A 24,894-nucleotide genomic window follows, 5' to 3' on the forward strand; every position below is an offset into this window, starting at 1 on the left:
GCATTTCGCATGAGCGATGCTTTTTAAAGCCATGCTGATGCATGGACAGCAACTTCTGTCTCAAGGAAATTCATTATATTCGAACTGAGAATATGTTCGAGAATCCTGCAACAAACCGATAAGGATATTGGTCTGTATTTTTGAGGAGCCATCTTTCTACCCTTCTTATATGCAGGTGTCACCTGCGCTTTTTTCCAGTCCCCCAGGACTTTACGTTGGGCAAGAGATTCGCGATAAATGCAAGCTAAGTAAGGAGCCAATGCAGTAGAGTACTCTCTGTAAAACCGAAATGGAATCCTATCAGGACCTGGCGATTTATTTATTTATTTTCAACCCATTCAGCTGCTTCACAACCCCAGGGGATGTCTATCACTATGTCCTCCATACCGGAATCTGTACGAGACTCAAACGGCAGTATGTTTGTACGATCCTCCTGCATGAAAGATTTCTCAAATGCTAAATTTCAAGTTTCAGCTTTCATTTTGCCGTCTTTCGTTGCCAGGCCAGACTGATCAGTGAGTGACTGGATGGAAGCCTTCGACTCGCTTACAGATTTTACGTAAGACCAGAATTTCCTTGGGTTTTCAGCAAGATCTTTTGTTAATGTATGATGGTGGTAGTGGTTCAATGCTTCGCACATCACACTTTTTACAGCAGCACGAATCTCTACTAACTTTTGCCTGTCCTCATTCCTGCTATCTTTCTTGTACCGCGAGTGCAACTGCCTTTGCTTCCTGAGCATTCTCCGAATTGCGATGTTAAACCACAGTGGGTCTTTTCCATCCATAATCAACTTTCTCGGCACATACTAGTCCATTGCGTGATTTACAATGTGTGTAAAACTTTCCCATAATTCTTTCAAGTACATCATACCAGAAGTAAATGAGGTCAATTCATTTACTAAGTGGGATGCTGACAACTGCTTATATGCTCTTTCTAGTAAGAATACTCTCGTAGCCTTCTTGACTAACTTTTTAACTTTTGTAACCATAGTCCTAGTGACAACATCATGATCACTAATCCCTGTCTCAACACTGACACCGTCGATGAGGTCTGGTCTGTTCGTGGCTACCAGATCTAAAACATTTCCATTATGCGTTCGCTGTCGATTTACCTGCTGAAGACAGTTTTCGGATAATGTGTTCAAAAGTAATTCACGTGACGGCTTGTCTGTACCACCTGTAATGAATCCATAGACATCCCAGTCTATACTAGGTAGGTTGAAGTCGCCTCAGACTAATAGAGCATGATCCGGGTACTTCTGCGATACAGAATGTAGACTCCCTTTGAATGATTCTAGAACTGTCACAGTGGAACCTGGTGAGCAGTAATAACACCGAACAATTAACTATTTCCCCTAGCCCTGTTAAACGTGTCCAGATAACTTCACAATCACACTACTTCGACCTCAGTAGACAATATTTTTTGTCAACTGCAATGAAGACACCACCTCCTACGGTGCCTAATCTGTCTTTCCAATACACATTTCAAACCTCACTAAATGTTTCCTAACTTCCTATCTCAGGTTTCAACCAGGTCTCAGTCCCGTGAATAATTTGTGCGCCACACACTTCCTTGAGGGCAGTAAATTCAGCAACTTTATTCCGAACACTCTGAAAATTTACTGCTTATATCTTGATAGTTGAAGTGTCTTTACACTGAGCGCATCCTGATTTCCCTGCCTGCACGTCAACTGGTGAATGTTCATCAGGACACCTCGCACTGCTGCCTAGCCTAAAAACCCCGATGTGCACGCCACAAGTACTCTGCTACCCGAGTAGCCACTTCCTTTGTGTAGTGCACCCCTGACCTATCTAGGGGCGCCCTACAATTCCCCACCCAATAGCGCAAGTCTAGAAATCTGCAGCCAAGACTGTCACTGAGTCGAGAAAGCCTCTGGATGAGACCCTCCATTCAGCTCCAAATCAAAGGACCCCGATCCACTCTGGGAACGATCCTGCAAATGGAGAGCTCTGCTTGCACCCCGTGTGCCAGCCGCCTGTACGAACTGAGGATCGCCTCAGAACCCAAGCGACAGGCATCATTGGTCCCGACGTGAGCAACTACTTGCAGACGACTGCACCCCCTATGCTCGACAGCTGCAGGTAAGGCTGCCTCCGCATCTTGGATTAAAAACAGAAGCAAGAGTGCAATATTTCTGTACTGTACTAAATCGAAATTGACAGTGGGTCTCTACGTTAACCAGGGTAGCAGTTGATTAAAACCCTGGATCTGGGATCGTAATTGCTCCACACTCAAATGACTCCAGCACATGCTGCACACAGAAACAGCATTTTTGGAGCTGCAAGGAACTTACTGCTTGCTGCACCATGAGGAGCTGCCACTGGATGGCAAGTGGTAGTTCGCTGGCCTCAGCACAGAGAATTTTGTATGGGGCAGGTCCTGTAAGCACCAGTGGCTAGCCAAATATCCTGATGGTGGACAGCGTCAATGATCTTCAAATAAGATATCGCCAATCCATACACAATTTGAAGTAAAAAATGTGGCAAAGAAAGCTCACCGAGTCTCTAAAATGTCCCTCGGACACAAGTCAGATAAAAATAGAACGAGAACAATTAAAATGAACACACACACACTGATCTGCAGAAAACTGAAAACCCTTATTTGCAGCCCACTCCTCTAAAAACAAAACAGCAATTTTTTCTGATTTAAATTTTGTAACGAAGCTCATTTGTGTGATACAGGATAAAGCCAAGGAATCTCTAGACCACACAAACTTTAATACTGTATGGACTAGTGCTGCCTGCATTCAGCAGAAATGTGTATATTGAACACAAATGTTTATATTGATTCATGGAAGTGAATTACAAACTGAAAATTTGTACAAATTTTGCGATTGTCTACGAGAGTGGATCAAATGTGAACAAGACATTTTTAATTCCTTTATTTGCTGTTACAACGTAACTAAGTTGCCTTTGTCATCCTAAAATCATTAGCCTCTTAGTACTTCCCTGGATGATCCAACAAGACTGAACTCAGAAAAATAGGTCTGCACTGTAAAGAGGCTGGGAGAGAGCTATCTCCTTTCTTTCAGTTTCTGGCAAGGGAGGAGGAGGAGATTAGTTTTTAACATCCCGTCGACAACGAGGTCATTAGAGACGGAGCGCAAGCTCGGGAAGGAAATCGGCAGTGCCCTTTCAAAGGAACCATCCCGGCATTTGCCTGAAAGGATTTAGGGAAATCACGGAAAACCTAAATCAGGATGGTCGGAGACAGGATTGAACCGTCGTCCTCCCAAATGCGAGTCCAGTGTGCTAACCACTGCGCCACCTCGCTCGGTTTTTTGGCAAGGGAGCTGCAACATGGGGGGCACAGATTGTCATAATGGAGACAAACTTATTTGTCAACTGGGTTATTCGCTGTGGCAAGTAACCTCATTCTAAGGGTCCCAGTAACATGCTGCACTGATGGACCAGCAGTACCATGGGGATGGGGGTGCAGAAGTGTGAAATATGCGAATTAAAGTTGGCAAGTCTGCTTTCATTAAGATTGTCTCACCCTTCCTTTACCACCCTTTGCAGGTTAGTTTTACTGTGTCAAGTAACCAAGCTTCACCACAGGTAATGATGAGTCATATCCCTGTGACTGCCAACATAACTTCATAAGACGACATTCTGAGTGTTGGGCTAAAATTCAGGGGGTGGGGACTAAGAAGCAATAAGATATGATATGACAGATTAAAGAAACTGTGGAAGGAATTTACTGGACTTTTCAGACAACATTGTCGTTCATATTCCTGAAATTATGGTTGAGCTGCCTGCTGTGAGTTCACAAATGGAAATGCTCTCATCCATAATGCTTCTCCATAGATGAAAATCTTAGCACATTTTCAATATGTTTATGGCCTCTTTTTAGCTCCGTATACTTTTACATTTTGCAAACCTGATTATACACTGCATAGTGTTAAAATTATGTGCCTGTGAAGGCCAATCGCCCACTCTCACCACTCCTAACATTCCCACCCATACTGTGTAGAAGTTGGTGGTATCCCCTCCCCCTTACCTTTTAGTCACACACACAGAATGATGTCTTACATTTGATGCTTGCTTGTGAATCCAAAATAATCTCATTTCTAATACTGTTGTGTTTAGCTACTAACCTGGACACATATCTGCAAATTCTGCCTAATGTTTGCAGTCAGCATAGCTTTTAAGCATTCAAGTGAATCCTCCACAGAAAGGGTGCCAAAATATCCAACAAGCCACTCTGGGTTCAGCAAGTGTGTGTGGACAACAGCTCGTTTTATGTCATACAGATCTGAAAAAAGAATATTAATTATAGGTATGACTTTTTCACATGAGCACATATTGACAAAGTTAAAGAAAAATGCAGAGAAGTGAGTGTGCAAAATAAACCTTCAAAAGGGCATATGAAATATACTATAGTCAAGATGTTTTAAGTCCCCAGACAGCTCACAGCACTGTTGCCAGTTTTCAACTTTCTTCACAGCAATGAAGTGTAGCCCTTCAGATATTTACAAAATTTTGTAATATTACTGGTCAGGGTAGGCATCCGGAGCTGCCATATCCAGCCCACTTCAACTGTCTAGGATCTACTTACACCAACTCAACTATAAACCAAAGTCATTTTAAAATAAATCTTTCACACCTGAATGTGCAGATTACCGTTTGCAACAAACCCACAAAACATCTGTAAAGCTTCATTAGAATGGTCATGGAATTTTTAGAAGTGAAAATTGTTAAACCTAGGGTTGTATGACATCCCTTTACAGCAAATTGTACCTTACAAAATATCAAAACTTTTGTCACTGCAAGAAGTCACTTTGTAGCTATTGATGTTTAATTAGCTCAGATTTAAATGCATTTTGACAATATGCTAGTAGTATCAGCCCTCACTTTCTTGGCCATTTAGTGGAGACACTGATGCAAAAGTGAGTAAATTAAGGAACAATTTAGTTATACATTAAATGAAAACGTCTAGTGCCACTAAAATAAGCAGTGCACAGTTCAATAAATCTAGAAAGAGTGCGATTATAAAGACACTATTAAGGCAACAAGGAGGAAGCGAGGAAACAGACCCTTCCTGACATTTCATTTTTGTGACAGCATAGTCAGGAATTATTTTTCTGCCTGAGGTTATGTTTATTGTTGGAGAAGATACTGTCAGAAGCACAGGCTATGGGTATGTTCACAATGTTCATTTCAGAAAGTGAATATTTTCACATTAATCACATACTGCCAGACAACTTGTCAAGCATAGCAGTTTTGTCTATGGGCTACTGCATAGTGTTATGATTAAAATTCAGAGAAAATATACATCTACATTCTACAAACCACCTTGTAGTGGATGTCAGTGGCTACAACCCACTGTGCTACACATTAGGGTTGCTTCCTGTTTTATTCATATATGGAACATGGGAAGGCTTACTGTTTAAAATGCCACTGTCTACACTGATTAATCACCTTCTTTAGGGCGTGCATTATGGAGGTAGTTTATTCCTCAAATCATCAGTTAAAATCCCTTCTTTTAACATTACGTATGCTTTCTCAGTATAGTTTGTGTCTTATCTTAATTGGTGTGTAAGTGTCTGCCAGTTAGTTTCTTCAGCATCTCTGACACACCCACTAATCAAACCACCCTGGGACTGGGGTGCTTGCTCTGTATCTGATCAATAATCCTTGTTAGTCTGATTTGGAACTTTTCCCGCACACTAGCAATATTCTAGGATGGGACACACAAGTGTTTTGTGGACAATCCTTTGTAGGCTGACTGTATTTATTTATTTATTTAGTGTTCTACAACTAAATCTAGGCCTGCCACCTGCTTTACCTACAACTGAACCTACATGAAAACTTTCCCTTTCCTACAAAATTTTACACTCAGCTATGGGTTACCAGAGTCAATAACTGCATCATCTGCTGAAAGTCTGACTGCAAGGTTATTGGTATATGACGAACTATTTTCTATCACACTTCCCTAGGACACACCTGAAGTTATTTTGAACATCAGTCAATGACATGCCATCTAAGGTAACTTGCTGCATCGTCCTCACAAAAAAATTCTAAATCTAGTCACAAATTTCACTCGATACCCCATCCAACTGAACTTTTGATAACCATATGTCATTTGAAGAAAGTAAGGTGAGCATCGTAAGAGCTGTGTTCTCTGGATCTTTACTGGTCAGCATGGAGGTAATTCTGTCCGAGACTTCACTTCATTACGTTTGAGTCCTGACTGTTGCTCGACTCTACAAAAAATGAATGTCAAGGATATTAGAGTAGTTCCGTGGATCACATCGGGTACTCTTCTCTTACACAGGTGTGACTTGTCATTTCCTCTAACTTCTGTCCATCTCCGTTAGCCGAGTGGTCAACAAGGCAGAATGCCACACCAAGGGGCTCTGGCTCGATTCCCAGCTGGGGCAGGTGATTTTCTCCACTCAGGGACTGGGTATCGTGTTATTTCATCTACAGCTCCGATGTGCAAGTCGCCCAATGTGGCATCTAATGCAATAAGTACTTGGCCTCAGTGGCTGGACTTCCTCGAATGGGAGACTCCTGGCCCCACAATGACATATGCCCATTTCCAATTTTATCCTTTAACTTCTGAACACAGTCTTTTGTTCAAGGGAGCTTCATAGATTGTAGTTCATGGAGAGAAAACTCAGTCGCCTATTTAGAGTAAAACATGATCATGATTACTTCAGGCCCTGGAGCTTTGTTCAGTTTTAATGATTTCACTGTGTGTCAACACTGCTAACACACGCTTCATCTTTACAGTGGTATGAACATTAAATTTGAGCAATACCCTAAGTCATCCTTTTTGAAAGGACATTTGAAAACTGAGTCAAGCTTTTCTGCTTTTGCTTTGCTACCCTAAATTTCACTTCCTGTCTCTTCCATTTGTGACTGGACACTCACTTTACAAACTAACAGAATTTCTCTGGGTTTTGTAGAAGATATCCTCACAAAATTATGCTACAGCAGTCGTTTAATGATTCATGCCTTGCTCTCTACAGCAAAGAGTGTTTCATTCACCACCTCTCTGAAGCCCAGTACTTTGTTTCATACCTATCATACACAATAGCCCATTTCTTTACAGCATTTATGTATCATGGAGGGCTCTGATCATTAACTGTTTTATTTGGTATGTATTTATGCAGTGCAAGGTCAACTTTTATTTTAAACTTTAGCTACCATCCATCTATATGCTCCCTCCAGAGCTAAGTATTTCTATTTCCTCACCAAGATGGCAAAGCTTTTTTATAAACAAGGGTAGTTTAATATGTCTGCTAAATTTCCATGAAAGAAAGGATCATTTTTGTTGCAGCTTTTGGTTGGTGAGCTTTATTATTCCAAGCATCACAAAGAATTTCAGCAATGTACAGCAAACAGTTCATTGTTGACAGCTCTGAATTGGTCGGCATGTTGACTTATTGAAAATGTGAAGGGCTGGACTGCGACCCAAATCAAGACAGACCTGGATGAACATGTGGATACTGCAACATCAGTGACTACCACACACTGTTGATTTTAAATGTGGTCTGACAACAATGAACACTTCAGCAGTCCAACTGAGGTCACCACAAAGAAAACTATTCACAAAATCCATGTCAAGGTAATACATGACCACCGAATAATTTGTCCGACTGCCAAGACTAGGCATCTCAATTGAGCGAGTGCATAATACCATGCACAGAAAATTTGCTATGAAGATGTGCGAGATGTGGGTGCCATGATTGCTCACCATCCACCAGAAGTGCATCCAGCCCAGCATTTCGGTGATATTTAATCACAGTCTATGAGTGACTGTTGCACTGATGTGCGACTTAATGAAACCTGGTCCATCACTATACACCAGAGTCAAAACGACAGACAAAGGCTGCTCATAGTGCGCTGAAGATGGCGAAGATCATTTCATCACCTGTTAAAGTGATGGCCACTTTTGAAATTTCCATGGAATAATCTTCACATTATTGGAAAAGGCAAAACCAGAAAGCAACTACAATGCTTCATTACTGGATCATTTGGAACTTACATTTGCTGAACAGACTGCTGCTGGCACATTAAAAATGTTTTCACCAGAATAATGCTCCATCCACACAGCAGTGATAACAATGGCTACACTGCATGGATTGGGATTTGATTTGGTTCCTCATCCACCCTACTCACCACACTTGGTCCCAATTGAATTCCCCTGTTCCCTAACTTTAAACATTGGTTCACTTAGAAAAAATTTTAATCGTGCAGTCAATGTGTATTTCTCACAGTTTTTGACAGATCCTATTTTTCCGGCAGAAGATCTACGAAGGAGACCGACGAGAAGTTAGACGAGTTTTACGAAACATTTTTCCTTGCTTTTTTACTAGACTTATCAAACCATCCTCTCAGTTTACTGAGCATATGAAACTTGCTATCTGTTTTAATTGCCCTTTGATGACCAATGTTGCTGCAACTGCTTCATGGTTACTGATACCAGTTTCAATGTGGAAATCCTGAAAGAATCATGTCTATTTATTGGTAACAGAAATAACAGACTTCCACAATTGGGGGAACTTCTGCACTACTGAACTTGGGATCTCTCTAACTTTTGGTTATAACATGGGATGGGTCTAATTGTTGACAGAAGGCCCCAATTTCAGCTTTATGCTTATCTTTGATAGTGCATCTTCCCCAAACAATTTCTCACACAGTTCCAGTTTCTATTGTAGTGTATTTTTTTTACTGTGACAAATGCACCATGCATTTCCCCATTAGCCATTCCTTTCGAAATATGCTGAATTTTTTCCCCAAAGAATCTCACTGCTGTCGGCTTTGGGTTTACATCAGATCATTAGGTAAATGAATACCATTACTCTAACGAACGAAGGCCACACTAGTCAAGTGCTCAAGAGGCACTAATGTTTCTTGTGCTGTATTTAACTGGCACATGGAGTGACATCTCTTACCAGTGGTACCAGCTAGCTACACCACACCACCCAATGTGTGGAACTGCAGCATGAGCTATGACACTTGCTTCATCTCAAACCAGCTGCCTCACAGCATTAGCTCCTGCCAGTCTGGCAGCCTTCTGCGTTATCTCCATGCCCGGAAACTTTCCTCATGAAAGAGATAGTGAAACCTATATCAAAATCTGTAGAGTAGTTCTTGAGATTAGCACAAACATAAGAACAGATACCACAGCTGGGGACTTTGTATACGTATGGATGTAAACTAATATGGACAACATTTGGCACAGTCGATGCTCGTCTTTTGAACTAATACTTCGTTTATGGTGACATGCAGAAAATTGTTTATTTACCACAGTGACAATGATGAAAAACCATTTATAATGTATTTCACACATTATTATTCTGGCTTTTTTTGGGCACATGAAGGATGAGCCAACTCCAAACATATCAACACTTCAGTTTAATTTTGCATGGGCACAGCTCCCTCATTCTTATTGTATTTATTTTTGTTGGAGTTTCCTCTACATATGGTGTTCTTTATCTGTAGTGTTTTATAAAAATCTATATGTAATGCAAGTACAATAATTAAGTTCTGTTTAACAGCAACATTTAAATGACTGGCCATAATTTGTCAAATTGTAGTCTATGATGCTGTACTTGATCTATACGAAGCCTTGAACTCATGAGTAGTCACTGCATTTCATTTTGTATTGACACCTCTTCACTGTGATAGTAAATTAAATTTTCCTTAAAAAGGGAAAGTATTAATGGCCGAGCTTATAATGACCAGTTACAAAAACTTTAATTCTTTGTAGATTTATATGACTACATGCTAATTTTCTAGTGAGCACAAAAGTGTCCAGAGCTCTTCAGTCCCTCAATCTAAGAATGATGCATGCCGAAGTACAGATGTCCACTGAGACCTACTTCTGACCTAGATGAGAGATTCATAACAGAAAAAGTGAGAACGCTATTAACAAAATGGACTATTTTTGCCAATAATAAAAAACAGATGAAGCTTTTAAGGAAGTCAGCAGACTGCTCTGCATGCAACAGGAAATTTACCACCCCTGATCCATTACTACCCTACAGAGTGCGACACACAATAGAGAACTGGGTGCAGCAGAAAGGAGGCAAACCGAAGATGAAAGTGATTAAACAGAGCAAAATAAGGACGAAAGAATAGCCTGGTCATGCAGGTAGCGTCTGTGATCCCCAGACAGTAAGAGATGCCCCATCCCCAGTCACCCTACCACTGCTCTGGAAGTCAGTCAAAACCTTATAACTGAAAATGAAAACCACCTTTACAAAGAACACTGAGAACCAGGTAAACAACCCATGAATTGTCCACCTACATCAGAAGCAGTGAGTACAGAAGTCTGTACTCATCATGGAGCACTAACAGGATAGGGGCTTTCCATCAAGGTATGAGCTACCGTCTTACAAGGCTACACAACCAAAATGTGAGGACGGCTCATTACACAACAGAAAACTATGGAATAACCTAGTATGACAAATGTGGAGACAACATAGGACTGCTGATTCCTTCCAGAAGTGGAAGGAGGAGTGCTATGCTGCAGTAGTGTCCTTGATTATCTGTTATTAGAAGGGGCAGTAACCCATCAGATGTCGTCCCACTTCCAAGTGATCAGAGCTCTCATGTGCACCAACAAATTGGCTACTGGTATCAGCAAAGTGAACAGGGAGTTGGTAAGTCATCCTCTAACCAGTCAGCCAGTTCATTGCCATGATACCCACATGATGTCACACAACAACAACTACTGAGCGGTCAGGACAACAGAGGTCTGCGAGAAGATTGTGAATTGCGAGACTAAAATGTCGCAAGAAGAGTATCAGTCAATATTCTGGAAACAGCTCACCGAGCCAGTTCATACTGACACACAGTCAATGGACAGCAGTTTAATAAAATAGAGGGCTCTGCTAATGGCCGTCAGTTCTGCAGTAAATATACTACACGTTCTTGGCAGCAAATGGCACTCCTTACTGGCATGCAGTGTAAAAACATATCCAGTCATCCACAGTTTTAAAGCCATTTGTGTGAAAGATGGCAGCACCCTGAAAATTTTTAAATGACGCAACAGATGCCAGGAGGTCACAAGGGCAGCCAAGACTTTAAAACCTTTGAAGAGAATGTTCCTAATCCATGGCCTAGGTACTATCCCTGGGCGAGTGAAGAAGAAAACAGAAGGAATACAATCCAGGGAGGGGAGAGAGAGATCTTGCCAGAAGGAACCAAGGCACATTGCAATTGCTAATCCCAGGCCGAGGGCTAGAATCCTGAGCGACACCCCTCACGTGTCAAGAGAATGTGATACGTGGCTTGATTGGACAATAGTTTAATGGCAACTACATAGGAAACCAAGAGCTGGTAATGTGGAATCTGAAGAGGGGAAGATCCACTTGGGCAAGAAGATTCTACAGGAATAGTTTGAAAGACAACAATGGGCAGACACTTCATGGGTTTGGCAGTTTCAAAGCTGAAGTTGCCACTAGGTCATAAGCCTGCAACCACAATCCAGTCTGGACAGTATCAGGACCTAGTGAACACAGATAAAATGAAACAATCTACACTGCAAGTTGTGTGGAGTAGGAAGGAAAGATCATTAAGTTTCCATATGCTGCTAGTCTTCAGCTGATGAAAATAGGCAGCTAGGTCAGCTTTCTGTCAAAAAGAAGGCTACAACATCCAGACGCTAGGTATCTGAGTTCTAGGTCAGGCTGGACTGTGGCAGATAGTGCTAATATATGACCATGTTGTGTAGGAGAGAACTGGAAACCATGGAAAGACCTCATACAAGGCCTGCTGGATGGCACCTTCAAGCTGGCATTCAGCTGGGGCGTGGGGGAGGGGGTGGTGCTACCACTGTGCACATTGTTTACTCTTGTCTAAAATTTATACCTGGCTGTCTACTTTTAAGTCTGATTCAGTTTTTACAGCAAGATGCATGTGTCGTCATCTTTGGTGTATGTAGCTGAGATATTCATCACAGACCAAAATTAATTACCTGGTGTCAAATATTGTGGTCTGTTACTGGAACAAAAAGCCTTTCACACAACACTGAATTTTGATGCAACTTTCGCATTTGGGCACAATTTAAGGTTCAAAGATATCCACAAAGACATTTAATAGAAGTAGTTGACAGTAATGTGGAGGGTATTAGCATTCACTTTTCTACTGAATGAGCTTTAACACCCACTTTTATGCTATCTCAGTTAACATGGAACAATGTTCGCATATTCATGATTAAATGGTTTACCCGTTTCAGCTGTATCAGAAAGCGCACTACATTTATTTTTTAAGCACTGTCAGAATTCAACCAACTTTCCCCATGGAACCTGTTTATTGAACATTAAAACAGGATGATTTATCTGGAGGTAAAACATGAAGCTTGAAAGCCTGCACTGTATTTAATACTTTTATTAACTGGAATTTTGAAATTTTTTACTTCTGGGACATTAAGTAATGCAAAAACTTAACAGTTTGGAAAATGTATAAATTGTTGTCACATAGAATCACTGCAGCCAACAGCACTGCTATGTAACAATTGACATATATTTTGTATTGCAATATAGTATTAATAGCATGTTCAGATTACATGAAATGCCAGTGGACATTTAAACACAAGGAAAAACTTGCACTGGCAATGTATGGATCTTCCTACTCTAAGTGGTTATTTCTTGTAAAAACCCGTGATTACTAAACTAGACACTGTACTTTGGAGACATTTTTGTGCTTAATCTGGCACAATTTTTCAGTGTTATCAATGTACTGAAAATAATTGACAGGAAAGAATTAGTCTGCCTTTTACTTGCATAAGTTTTAGTAAAAAACTAAATGTTACATACCTGTATAATGCTCTAGTGCTCTTTGCAAAAGGCCAGCTTTCTCACAGAGCTGTGCTATATGGGCTCTGTCGTAATGCGTGAACATTTGATTGCTGAGTATTGCATCAGCAACCTGGGGAAGATTCCAATTCATACAATAACATTATTGTAAATTGTTATGCAACATGTAATAGTGTCTCGTATACACCATGTGTTTTTTACCTGTGGTGCCGACATCAAATTCATTTCCAACAATCTTGTCTGTAATGGTCCTTCAGCAGGCCTATTATTTTTCAGAGCGTCCAATAAGAAGGCTGTGCACTGTGGTACCATGTTTTGCTCCATGAAGATGTCCACGATCTGTAAAATTCACATACAATACTATCTTGCCTCTTATTCAGATTAGTGTATCACACTTAATGTTGAATGAGTGCCCAACTGAAACCCAACCACAAAATAGTAAACGCTGTGCGTGTGGCTGGAAAGTACATATTAACTGGTGGAGTAGGGATGAAATGCTTGTTTAGTTTTGTGTCCAGTAGTTAGAACAAGAAAATCCAATCTCATGCTAAATGAAGTCTGTGACAGACTACTTCACACTATCCAATTTGAAAAGCAAAATGCACACAATATTAAGTACATTTTATAAAAGCACAAAGTGAATGCATAGCCATGCATATCTTTTAGGTTCTTATAAGGGAGCTCACAAATTTAACCCCCACCCCCACCCCACTAAATGTTAAAGATGTTTAGTTTCTGAAAAAAAATTTTAAGTAGTAGGAAAAACAGTAACTAATGATCTTTTTCTTCCAATCTTAGTATTTATATTAAGATTGGTTCAACTACGCAAACTATTTTAACATCTATTTTTAAGCTGAAGCACAAGTGGTTTATACTCATACTGTTTAATTCATCACAACAATCAGTGTGTGAACAGCCAAACTATTAGTATAATCATTGCAAACACACTTGTTACTTCAAGATACATGCCACAGTACACAACAACAGGTGGTTTACCTGATTTATATCTGCAAGAGGTTCATCATCTTGGACTAACATTTGCGCAAAAGTAACTCCCTGGTCAGGATTTATGCGCATAACATTTCTCAGTAGGAATATGTAGTCTGGGGTGTAACCCACTTTTTTGGCATACAACACTATCTTCTGGAACTGGCCAGTCTCAGCAAAACACTGGATGACCTGCAAAAAATTTAAGAATAAATTATTATTTGCAAGCTAATCTGAGAATTTTTGTTGACTGAAATTTATGCAATATCTTTGACAAATACAAGACTGACTGAGGAAATGTAGGAAGCTATTAAACAAGGAATTACGCACACATTAGTAATCTCTATAGCTACCAAATGTGCAGTGAACCCTGGCAAATACAACTAATTTTACTTGGATAAGGGTGACAATATTAAATAGTTTGACATTAATTTGAATGAAGTAATACCGGAAGTGCAAGGCAAGAGATCCCATTAGAATGGTGGTAATGTGTACGAATCAAGAAAATCTTGCAAAAATAGCTTTTTCAGCACCCTCGAAGTGTAAATTGCAACTATGAAATAAAACGGGGTGGGGGTAGGGAGCAGAATTTTCTGTTTAATGATGTTTTAACACAACAAAAGTTCAAACCACATTATGTATTAGTCTTACAAGGTAGTTTGATTTGTGTTAATTCAATACAAATTTAACCACTTTTTATATGAAAGTTAAGTTACTGGGAAATTTATATTAGGAACAACTGTTTATGTCTAAGTACAATGTTTACTTATTTAAGTAACTTTACTGGCTACGTACCTTATTGGGAACGTTAGCTCTCAGATATACTGACAACGCTAACGTGGGATCCGCCTGCTTTACCAGATCTCCAAGCTCTTCTGAGCACTCTAGTTTATCTTCTTTCAGCCACTTTTCCAATAATTGTTTACGGCCTTGCTGTAGGACAGGCCTACACAGTTCCAGACTTTCATATTTGTTTAATTGCCCCTGAAAAACATACCTTTTAAAATTACAGTTTGTTACAGCCACCACGTCACACACTTAATTCTACATAAAATCTTCTAGTTCACTACTTAAAACCAATTGCATGCACGAAGTCTCACTGAATGACGTGTGTCTTCTGCAACTAAGGACACACACGAATGTACCCAGAATACCAACAAATCTCCTTTCAGTTTTTAGCAGAATATTTACTGCACTCTTTTCAACTGTAATACATGTTCTTAGAAGTCTTTTCTCCTTATTTTTAATTTAAAACTGTTTCTTTAATCTCACCTGGTCCAATAAAATACCAAAATACTGCAACAGAGGAGAAGTCTGACCCTGCGGTGTAGGTACTTGCTGGAAACGCTGAATAGTCTGTGGTGTTCGCAAAATTCCTTTTGGTGCATTTGCAGCAACCTTAAAAATTTGGATTCATATATCGGTATTAATTTATGGATTGGGGTACAACTATAGATCATCATATTTTAAAATTCAGCAACGAACTAGGTCCTTACTAATTAAATATACCTTGGCAGCCTCTGCATACTGCCCATTTTGGAACAGTAGATTAAATTTTCTAACAAACAAGTCCTCCGCACCAGCAAGATTATTACGTACAGCCATACGCAAAGCCAAATCTGGATTCTGCAGTACACTATTTATGTAAGGTATTATATTGTCTTCTTCAACACTCACAGACAGCACCTGTAACAGTAAGTTTTACTGTATCTTTTCTGAACTGTGTTATTGTGTGAACTAACGCATCTTTTCTTTGTCTACAACAAGGAGACAATTAACTGGCAGATCTGCTCCAGTCCATGAACTTTAGCACATCTTGCCTTACATCAAATTACCAAATTTATCTGTTACAGATTTTCATAAAAAACTTATTATGCACAAACCTGTCCTTTACGGTTGACTCCAATGATTCCCCCTGATGATTCATGTGGTGCAGTTACAAATATTGTATCACCACTTATTCTGTTCATGTATATGCATACTGCTGTTTCAATGTCGTATAAGTGAATGTACCCATATTTTGTAATTAGGTAGATAACATCATACTTTGCACTGACCTAGAAAGAAATATGGTCAAACTTCAGTACAGGTTTATAGGTGTATTGTGGCAGATACAAGGAAGGAGAAAACTAACCTGCATAGCTACAGGAAAATCATTCTGTGCTTCTGGTGGAAAGAAAACATCCACAGCTTTTTTTGGGAATGGCTGATTTCCTGCTGGTGGGTGGCCAACTTCAATTATATGCAGCTGCAAAGAGAAATTTGTTTTTGAATATGAGCCGTTTCATCTCATTTGTAAATTGTGCTCTCACTGTGGACAACATACTCATTTTGTTAAGTTTAGGTAATTGGGAATACTCCACTAACCTTACCGCCCTGCAGTGTCCTTACTGCAAAACAGAAAAGAGTTGATGGTTCCGCATTACCTTCCATCTTGAACTGGGCAAAGGACGCAGCATGACCTTCAATAGGTTGTGAACATTTACGTTCAACTGAATACAGTTGCATTGCACCAACTACTCTGCTTTGCTATAATATACAAAAAAGATTATTTAGTTGAAGAATACCTTTGCGACACTAGAAATGCTTGTTTGGATTACTTACCTGCGCAGATATTCCTATAAGTAGCAACCACGACTGCTTTGGGTCAGTTCGATAATTAATAATTTGGCACCCATTTAAGCTCGAGTGTCTATCGAACATCTTCTGAGGAACAGAGTCACCTGAAAACATTGTACACAATTTTATTACGATCACTGTATACAAAACGGAATGATAAGAAGTTTGTGGCTAACTTATTAAGTTACAGTATTTTTCAATATATTTAAATTTGTATTACCCTCCATGCTCCAGTGGTACACAGACGTCTCAGTGACAAGAGCTAGCGTATTAAGTGAAATCCATTTCCAAAATATAACGTCTTCTGTCATTGTATGTGCTTTCATTTTGCTCTTCATTTCAATGTTAAAAATCTGAAGTGTTTTCTGAGCTGTAACAAAATAATTGTATTAACAACATATCCTTTAACTGCCCCCTAAATTCACCAAAATTAATTTACACTGCCTGACCAAATGACATCTCGAAGACATGGAATGACAATTTAACTCTGTACACACCACATTAATAATATACACAATTAGATGAATTTAATTTTTTATCGACTTCAGCTGAGCTTAGCCCTTCACACATTAAAAAACCCTAAATGGAAGTATACATTGGAACAATCGGTTTAATGACCAATTTTCCTGATAATGTAACATGGAGCAGAATGAGGCAATAATGCACAGTTAGTAAACAATTTTTAATTATGTAAGGAATAAATCACATTTATCACTGGTCATGAGAAAGGATATAGTCAATATCAGGCACAAAAGCATGGCTCATTGACAAATGCAAGCAGTTGCAAAGATTTTCATCACTTATGCTTGATCAAAACCTTTATTCATTCATTTTCATCACCGAGAAAAATCTTTCACAAACACATGTTGACCCGAACATGGACATAACACTCGCGGCTTCTCGGTGCAGGCGAGGAAATTCTTGTTGTGAAAAATTTTTGTAGAATTCTATTGTATTTCACACTGCAAAGAACTTTTCCTTCAGTCTTGTATTGCACTGTAGGTCTATCAGTTCCATCTGTAGATCATTCAGAGCATCTTCAACTGAGGACAAGAACGGTTGGGCAAACAAGCAAATGACAGGAGAAACTTAAGATCTGCAAATCGTGATCGAAATTGTTCCTTAATTTTTACAATTGACACGTATTTTTTAAATTAGCACTTTCAGGGACCAGTCTAAGAGTTGGGAAATGTGCAGTGTTTTCTGTCAATAGCTGGCTCTCAAGCACAAGCTTCCATTCATAGGCATTTACTTTTTCCAACATGTCATTATTTTCACCTTGCAAACTGACGTTCATGCTGTTCATGTGAGACTTTATGTCCACGAGAAATGCAAGGTCTGATATCCAACAAGGGTCTTCCAACATAGGTTCACTTTTTCCTTTCTCATGTAAGACTTACTATGACCAAACGTAAATCGAAAAAATATTATCATTTTACCTCGACAGAGCCAGTGTACTTTGGTAAAGTAAGGTATGTCGCCGTACTCCGCTCCTAATTCCTCCAAGAACTGCCGAAACTGGCGATTCGTAAGCCCATGTGTCTTCAGGTAGTTTACAGTGCGCACAACGATGCAAAATGCAGTGAATTCCATACAACGTCTCATCCGTGCGCCCTAGCTTTTTGCACATCCGTGCTACAAGTCCTCTGATGGCCCTGCATTGATGGTGCTCCATCTGTTACCAAAACTAACCGATTCCAGTCCATACTGACACCATCCATTGCTTGCTCGACAGCTTGGATTAAGTCTGCACCTGTAGTAGTCCCTTTCAAAGGTAGTAAGTCCAAAACGTCCTCTGTTACACGAAGTGCATTATCGACACCTCGTATGTGTATCACAACCTGAGCTATCTGTAAGATCTGTTGCTTCATCAAGCGCAACAGATACAGCAACAAAGTCTTTAGCCTTATTTATTAGCTGCCTGTGCACATCACCGGCCATAGCACTTCTAAGTCTCTCCACTGTTTGGATAGACAGATTTCTTGAAACCTGCTAACGTTCGTGGGAGACAAGTTCTGCAGCATCAATCAGGCACCCTTTCACAAACTCCCCTTCAGAAACAGGTTTCCCAGATTGTGCAATTCTTAACGCGATTTTAAAACTTGCTCGCAGTGAAGATTTAGTGTGGTTGTCATTCTGGAAAATTGAAAACAGTGCACTGTACAGTAAAATAGTTTCCTGTGTTACATTTATGTCTAAGAGTTCAAGAAGTATCAGTTACTTTGAGGTACAGTAAAATCGAGATGTGTCTAATCCATTTTCTGAAGGACATTAATTTTGCTTTCCATTCTTCACTGTTGAGTACACTACACTCGTCTTTGTGATATGTATTGTAGTGTCTTTCAATTGAAAACTTACACTGGCTGCCTATTATTCGGCGGCGCAGCAAACACTGAGTATTTGCCAACGGCTACAAAAAGGAATTGCAGTTCCATTCATTTTTAAACGACTGAGAACATAGATCTCCCGTCCTTTGCTTTTTTACAGTACCTGCCATTTCTCAGTACTTCTCTGTTACGGTTACAGTCACGGTCACCAGGGGTAAACTAGACTGCGTTCTTGCTTGTACCACATAAACAGGGAAGTGGAGCCACCGCCATTCATTTAAGACATGTCTAACAACAGATGTCGCTGTCACTTGCTGTCGCATATGTGCAGCACTTCCGCACGTCTGCACACTGTGCAGTGTTTGGCCAGCCCTGCTCTGGGTAAACACTTACGAGCATGTGAGCTGAGAGCTGAAAGCTCAAATCATAATCCTGCGAAACCTACAAGTCCATGTTGTGCACGTATGTAATATTGACAGCGCATATAACATCTGCACAAGAGGTGGTACCAGATGTAGAAATGCAAGCACACTTTAGCTGCATGCCTATTTTGTGATAAATTCTGCAAGCTGTGACACACATCATATGCATTTATTGCAAACGATTCTAACAATGCCTCTGCTTTATCGATTTTATTGCAAACAGGAAAGAAAATTCAATTCAAAGAAGCAATAAATCCGCCCCCCTGAGAAAGATTTGAGCGTCTGAAAACACCAGAAGACTTATCAAACGGATAAAAAGAAACAGGATTCACCTGCAATGTGGTGCTATGGAAACCCAATCTCATAACAAATAAGTTGGCAAGGTGCAGAGGGGGATGTTTTTATAGCAAACCACAAATAAGTCCACATATGGCACAGAAAGCTCTTATTCTGAGCAATCAATGTAACAACATTTTACTTGGCTATGAAATTAAACAAACAAACTTCACAAATCAAACACTAAGAGATCTTCCTCTGAAGATATGACATCCTATTACATTCCACATGTGTAATTGTGCAGCAGTACAAATAGAATCCAGGTTTGTCTGGACACGCAATGCAAACGTATGGTGTATCTGTACGCTTTCCCCATTCAGCACACATTCTGCATCACTTCCTCATAACCTGCTTCTTACCTTCAGTTGCATCCCACTTTTGCACAATGTGTATGTCTTTACATTATTTGTTACAAACACCTTTTGTAGCTCCCATTAGTGGAAGTACTCGTATTATTTGTGTTGTATAATCTTAGAACATTTCATGCCCTGGGTATTTATTATCCAGGTAATGTGAATTTAACATTAGTATGTCAACTACATGGAAGAATAGTTTCTTTCGTCAGCAGATAGTCTTGAACACACAAATAATATTACAACATCTGGTCCTGACTATCGGTCCCAGACATACAACTATTATATTTGATAATTAGCAGTGGTTTTGAGAGTACTTTCTAGTGTGCATTCAGCACACATTCCATTGTATTAGGATATTTTGGGGAAATATAAGCTTACTCGTCTATCCTTCCAATTTTCCTATCATTGCACCGTCCAACTATCGTGCAGTAGTGTGTCCTTTCCCCCCGTTTTGGGCATACCACGTCTTTAGGGGTATGTCTCGTATTTACCCTTAGTGTCCTGGTGCGATGTGTTTTGCATTCAACATGGTTTTAGCTAAAGCAAAGCTGTTTTAAAATTTAAATTTAAAAATTGTTCATGTAAACTTTATGGCCAACATGTAGCTTCTCTTCCAACAAATATAATACTATCTTTTCAGCATGCCCTTTCCCCCCATATCAACACACATCCCTGTGTACACAGCGCATTTATTTACGAAACTGTCTGGATTCTTTGCATGTACAATTTAATGCTATATTTATTCCTTTTGTTCTTTATATATTGTCTAAATGACAATTGTCCCCTCCAAATAATCACTGATTGATCTAAAGATAGATCCCTACATTCTGCCATGAAAATAATTCAGTGTAGGGCAGACCTTGTATAATGTATCATCTTTTATTTCTCCATTTTCGAATAGTGGGTCTGTTCCAGTAGTCTTTTAATCGGGCATATTTGACATTACCCATATGTAATGAAATACCCAGGAAGACTAGTATTTCTCCTACGTTTTCAATTAATAATCTTAGAGCCCTCTCAAATTTTTGCTCACAAATACATTATGTACATTACCGTTTGTTTCACCAACTATGAGCTGCATTACGTCATCTGTAACCAGTAGCCTGAACAAACCCATTGGCATATTGCCAGCAGGATTTATCTGGAAACATTCTGCTTTTGTAAACAGATGATACTGCAATCCATATGGTTCTTCATGACAAGTCACACCTGGTTTGCTTACTTCTGCGAGTGCAGGTTCTTTATTGTCCGATTACCCATTCGTCGTCAGCGTCCATATCATCCAATTCCAAACTATTGCGCAACATATTCGACAGTTCTGCTTCCACACTGTCATCACTATGGTATGTTTCTGCATTCTCCAAATTCTAGCTCCTCTAGTTCATCCCCTCTGAACTCAACATCACCATCTTCCAACACATTCAGTAACTCATGGTCAGTATATTGTTCACTCTTCCTACTCTTTTTTCAGGTTAGAATGCACTGGTGTCTTGATTCGTCGCCATTGCTAACAATGCACAACACAGATGACAAAAGACGAAAAAACAACTGCAGACAGGAAAATGTTTTGTGATCATTTGTTGGTTGCTTGTACTGACACGAGTGCACAGCCAAACTAACTAAGCTGAGTACTCAGCTAGCGAACGCACTGCTTATAAGCGTAACCCACACTGGCATGTTTATCGCCGAAACACTTAAGCATCAGCTGCAGTGAACATGTTAATGAAGAATGAACCTAACTAAGAATGAACCATTTCATGTTTTACCCTGGGTCTTTACTTTGCCAAATTTGCCTTCCATTTATTCAACAAAAAAATTGTTTTGTTGCACAGAAAGTATTCCAATTAGTCCAAGCACATATCAAGTACTGGGGGAAGTATTTTGCTACCAGGGATATGGCTGCTCTCTCATCCCACAGCAAAGACAGGGAACGAAACTGTGGGGTCGTGTATCTCTGCATTATAATAATCTTTCCCATCTGGAAACACTGCTTGGGGTCTTGTTGCCACCAGTCGAAGAAAGTTTCATTCACTCCATGTGCAAATCTTCCGCCACAGTACCACTCATCTCAAATGCGGGCTCTACCAACAGGCACCACATCAAAGGTTACCTGGCCAGTGAACCATTGCCCAGTGGCACCATGCCCTACTCATTACAGGCACATACACTTTGGTATGCATGGGGAGTTTCCAGCTCAGGTACGAACAACACGATTCCTGCATGGTGAAGAGGCTACCACTAAACAGGTACCTGACTTGTGTATTTAGCACTTACAATTTGCTGCAACATTATTTCACACTTCCTACTATCTCTGATGTGTTTTATTTTGTAGTGTTAAGCATGATCTGGTTTGCGACTTTGGTATACATGTGCAAATACTTTCTCAAAATACAAAGTATAGTCAATTAGTAAGGTGAGTCAGCTGAAGTCTCTTAACTGTGATCATTAAAAAACTTAATATTTCCACGACTTAACACACCTTATTTTGTGAGAATAGAAAGTGTGGTCTATTGAAACAAAAATTCTGTGAAGTAAACAAACTTATTCTGACATGAAACAGTCCTTCAAATAATTAAATGCGGAAATATTGGAGGGGACTAAGTCATTACTTATCCCGCTTCCAAACTTTGAAAATTTTACCAATGACTAAATTCAGTGCAGTCCCTTATTTAAGGTTTTATCCAATAATTTCAAGCTCATACTCAAATGTTATGAAGCATAACAGAACGATTAACAATGGCAGTTAGTAATCAGCTTAACCAGGAGGATTAAGTTTTTGTAGTACAGATAAGGATCAAGCAATGATTTTTCATGCACTAAGATATCAATTATTCTATACAACTGTTCTGAATATACAATAGTCTAAATAAAAGAATCTTACCTTCAACACCAGCTTTTCCTTTAAGAGCTATAACTTTGCTTGCTGGATTCATTATAGCTGAGTCAGCAGATATGGGTCGTCTAATAGGGTTCGATGGATCTGCCATGTCTATTATAACTACCTGTGCTGTGTCACCAACCTTCTCCCTCACACATATGAATTTGTCCGATTCCATCGTGAGCGTGTTGAAGCTCACGCTTGCTTGGTTGATGCCCACACTGGTGAGCTGCAAAAGAAATTTAATATTACATTACATGAAATTAAGCATGATACTTTAAATATCTTCTTTTTAAGTGCTTTCCATTAATTGTTAGTATCCCTGAAGTGAATTTACACTTAACAGAATTAACATTACTGTTTGAATAAATGTATTTAAATTTTTACACTATGAATCATATTTCACCACTAATGAACATTTAACATTGTCCTGTAACCACATTCATATTAAAGCCATTAAGAATATAAAGTGTTTGAAGTAATTTTGTATCTTCTGTTACAACTGACAGAAAATTTCCTACATTTTATAAGTACCAAGCAAAATTTTACTCAAGGTTATTCAATCCAATTCATCTTCCTACATGCACATTTCTACAATTGATTTCAAGGGAAATTAAATGTTAAGAGAACAGAAGTACAGTGAATGAACCACTTGCTTGCATCTTACATTACACATCCATATGACAAGTTTCACAGGTGTGACATTTCACGATGAACTGAATACATTCAATGAAATCAGACACTTTAAATTTAGGTGTGGTATTTAGTGTGTGTATAAAGAATGGAGTCCTACTGGGTGCTTCTTTTTGTTTTTTTGGTTTTTGGGCGCAAAACTTCTATGGTCATTAGCGCCCGGACCGTGACTTAGGAAACAGTAAAAAACCGAAATTGAAAACCAGCAGCAATGGGAACGAAAGTCATAAAATTGGAGAAACAAAGCAGAAGGAAGGCTTAAAAATCCACTACAGAAAGGAGTTGGTTGTCCCCAAAAAAAGCTTCAAATGACTGACGTCATTTCACTGGCGCTAATAAACTTGAGAACGCGGTCGGCTGAGCGCATGTCATCTGCTAAAATCGACGATATATCAGGCGATAGCTGTAGGCGGGAGCGTAACGGATTAAAATAGGGGCACTCAATTAAAAGGTGTCTTACCGTCCACAGCTGAGAGCAGTGGGGACAGAGTGGGGGAGAATCGCCGCTTAAAAGATGTCTATGGCTAAAAAGACAGTGCCCTATCCGGAGTCTAGTTAAAATTACCTCCTCCCGACGACGCGTTTGGGAGGAAGAGGTCCAAGCACAAGGAAGAGCTTTCATGTCCCGCAATTTATTATGGGTAAGTGTCGACCAATGCGTGTGCCATAAATAAGCAACACGTCGACATAAAACGCTCCGTAGATCGGCGAAGGGAATCGATTGAATAGCTGGCTGAGGAAGAGAGACTGCAGCCTTTGCTGCAATATCGGCCGCCTCATTTCCACAGATACCAACGTGTCCCGGGAGCCAGAGGAACGCCACCGAGACGCCCCCCAAGTGCAGCAAGCGCAGACAGTCCTGAATCCGGTGGACCAGAGGGTGCACAGGATAAAGAGCTTGGAGACTGAGGAGAGAGCTGAGAGAATCTGAGCAGATAACGTACTGCATCCGCTGATGGCGGCGGATGTAGTGGACAGCCTGGAGAACAGCGTAAAGCTCCGCAGTATAAACCGAACACTGGTCGGGAAGCCGAAAGTGATTTGGGGCGTCACCAACAATATAGGCACTCCCTACACCTAATGATGTTTTCGAGCCGTCAGTGTAAATAAATGTGGCGTCCGTCATTTGTGCACATAGAGCAGAAAATGCCCGACAAACAAGTGAAGGGATACCATCCTTGGGAAATCGACAAAGGTCATGGAGCAGGCAGATCCGGGGACGGAGCCAAGGCGGTGCTGTACCCCAAGTTCTCAAGAAGGCTTTAGGAAAGCGGAAGGAAAGAGAATGGAGCAGTTGACTGAAGCGGACTCCCGGTGGTAGTAGGGAGGAGGGGCGGCCTGCATACCCTACATCAAAGGAGGCGTCGAAAAAAATGTCATGGGCTGGATTAGCAGGCATGGAAGACAGCTGGCTAGCATAACGACTCAGAAGGACTGCTCGCCGTTTGGACAGCGGAGGTTCAGCAGTCTCAGCATA

The 24,894-nt window shown here is 40.0% G+C and overlaps 1 protein-coding gene across 1 annotated transcript in view; it reads right to left on the reverse strand.

Moving 5' to 3' along the window:
• LOC124625761 (clathrin heavy chain) overlaps positions 1-24,894 on the reverse strand; it is a 161,156-nt gene that overhangs the window by 40,031 nt on the left and 96,231 nt on the right. The window contains exons 2-14 of the mRNA XM_047149203.1: positions 22,728-22,953; positions 16,626-16,775; positions 16,391-16,509; positions 16,154-16,315; positions 15,921-16,034; positions 15,670-15,843; positions 15,296-15,472; positions 15,059-15,184; positions 14,582-14,770; positions 13,796-13,978; positions 13,001-13,138; positions 12,800-12,911; positions 4,121-4,278 (exon numbers count right to left, since the gene is read on the reverse strand). Of these exons, the coding sequence (XP_047005159.1) occupies positions 4,121-4,278; positions 12,800-12,911; positions 13,001-13,138; positions 13,796-13,978; positions 14,582-14,770; positions 15,059-15,184; positions 15,296-15,472; positions 15,670-15,843; positions 15,921-16,034; positions 16,154-16,315; positions 16,391-16,509; positions 16,626-16,775; positions 22,728-22,953 (2,028 nt within the window). The remainder of the gene's footprint in view (positions 1-4,120; positions 4,279-12,799; positions 12,912-13,000; positions 13,139-13,795; positions 13,979-14,581; positions 14,771-15,058; positions 15,185-15,295; positions 15,473-15,669; positions 15,844-15,920; positions 16,035-16,153; positions 16,316-16,390; positions 16,510-16,625; positions 16,776-22,727; positions 22,954-24,894) is intronic.

The sequence above is a fragment of the Schistocerca americana genome, chromosome 8 (assembly GCF_021461395.2).
Source record: "Schistocerca americana isolate TAMUIC-IGC-003095 chromosome 8, iqSchAmer2.1, whole genome shotgun sequence".
NCBI lineage: Eukaryota > Metazoa > Arthropoda > Insecta > Orthoptera > Acrididae > Schistocerca > Schistocerca americana.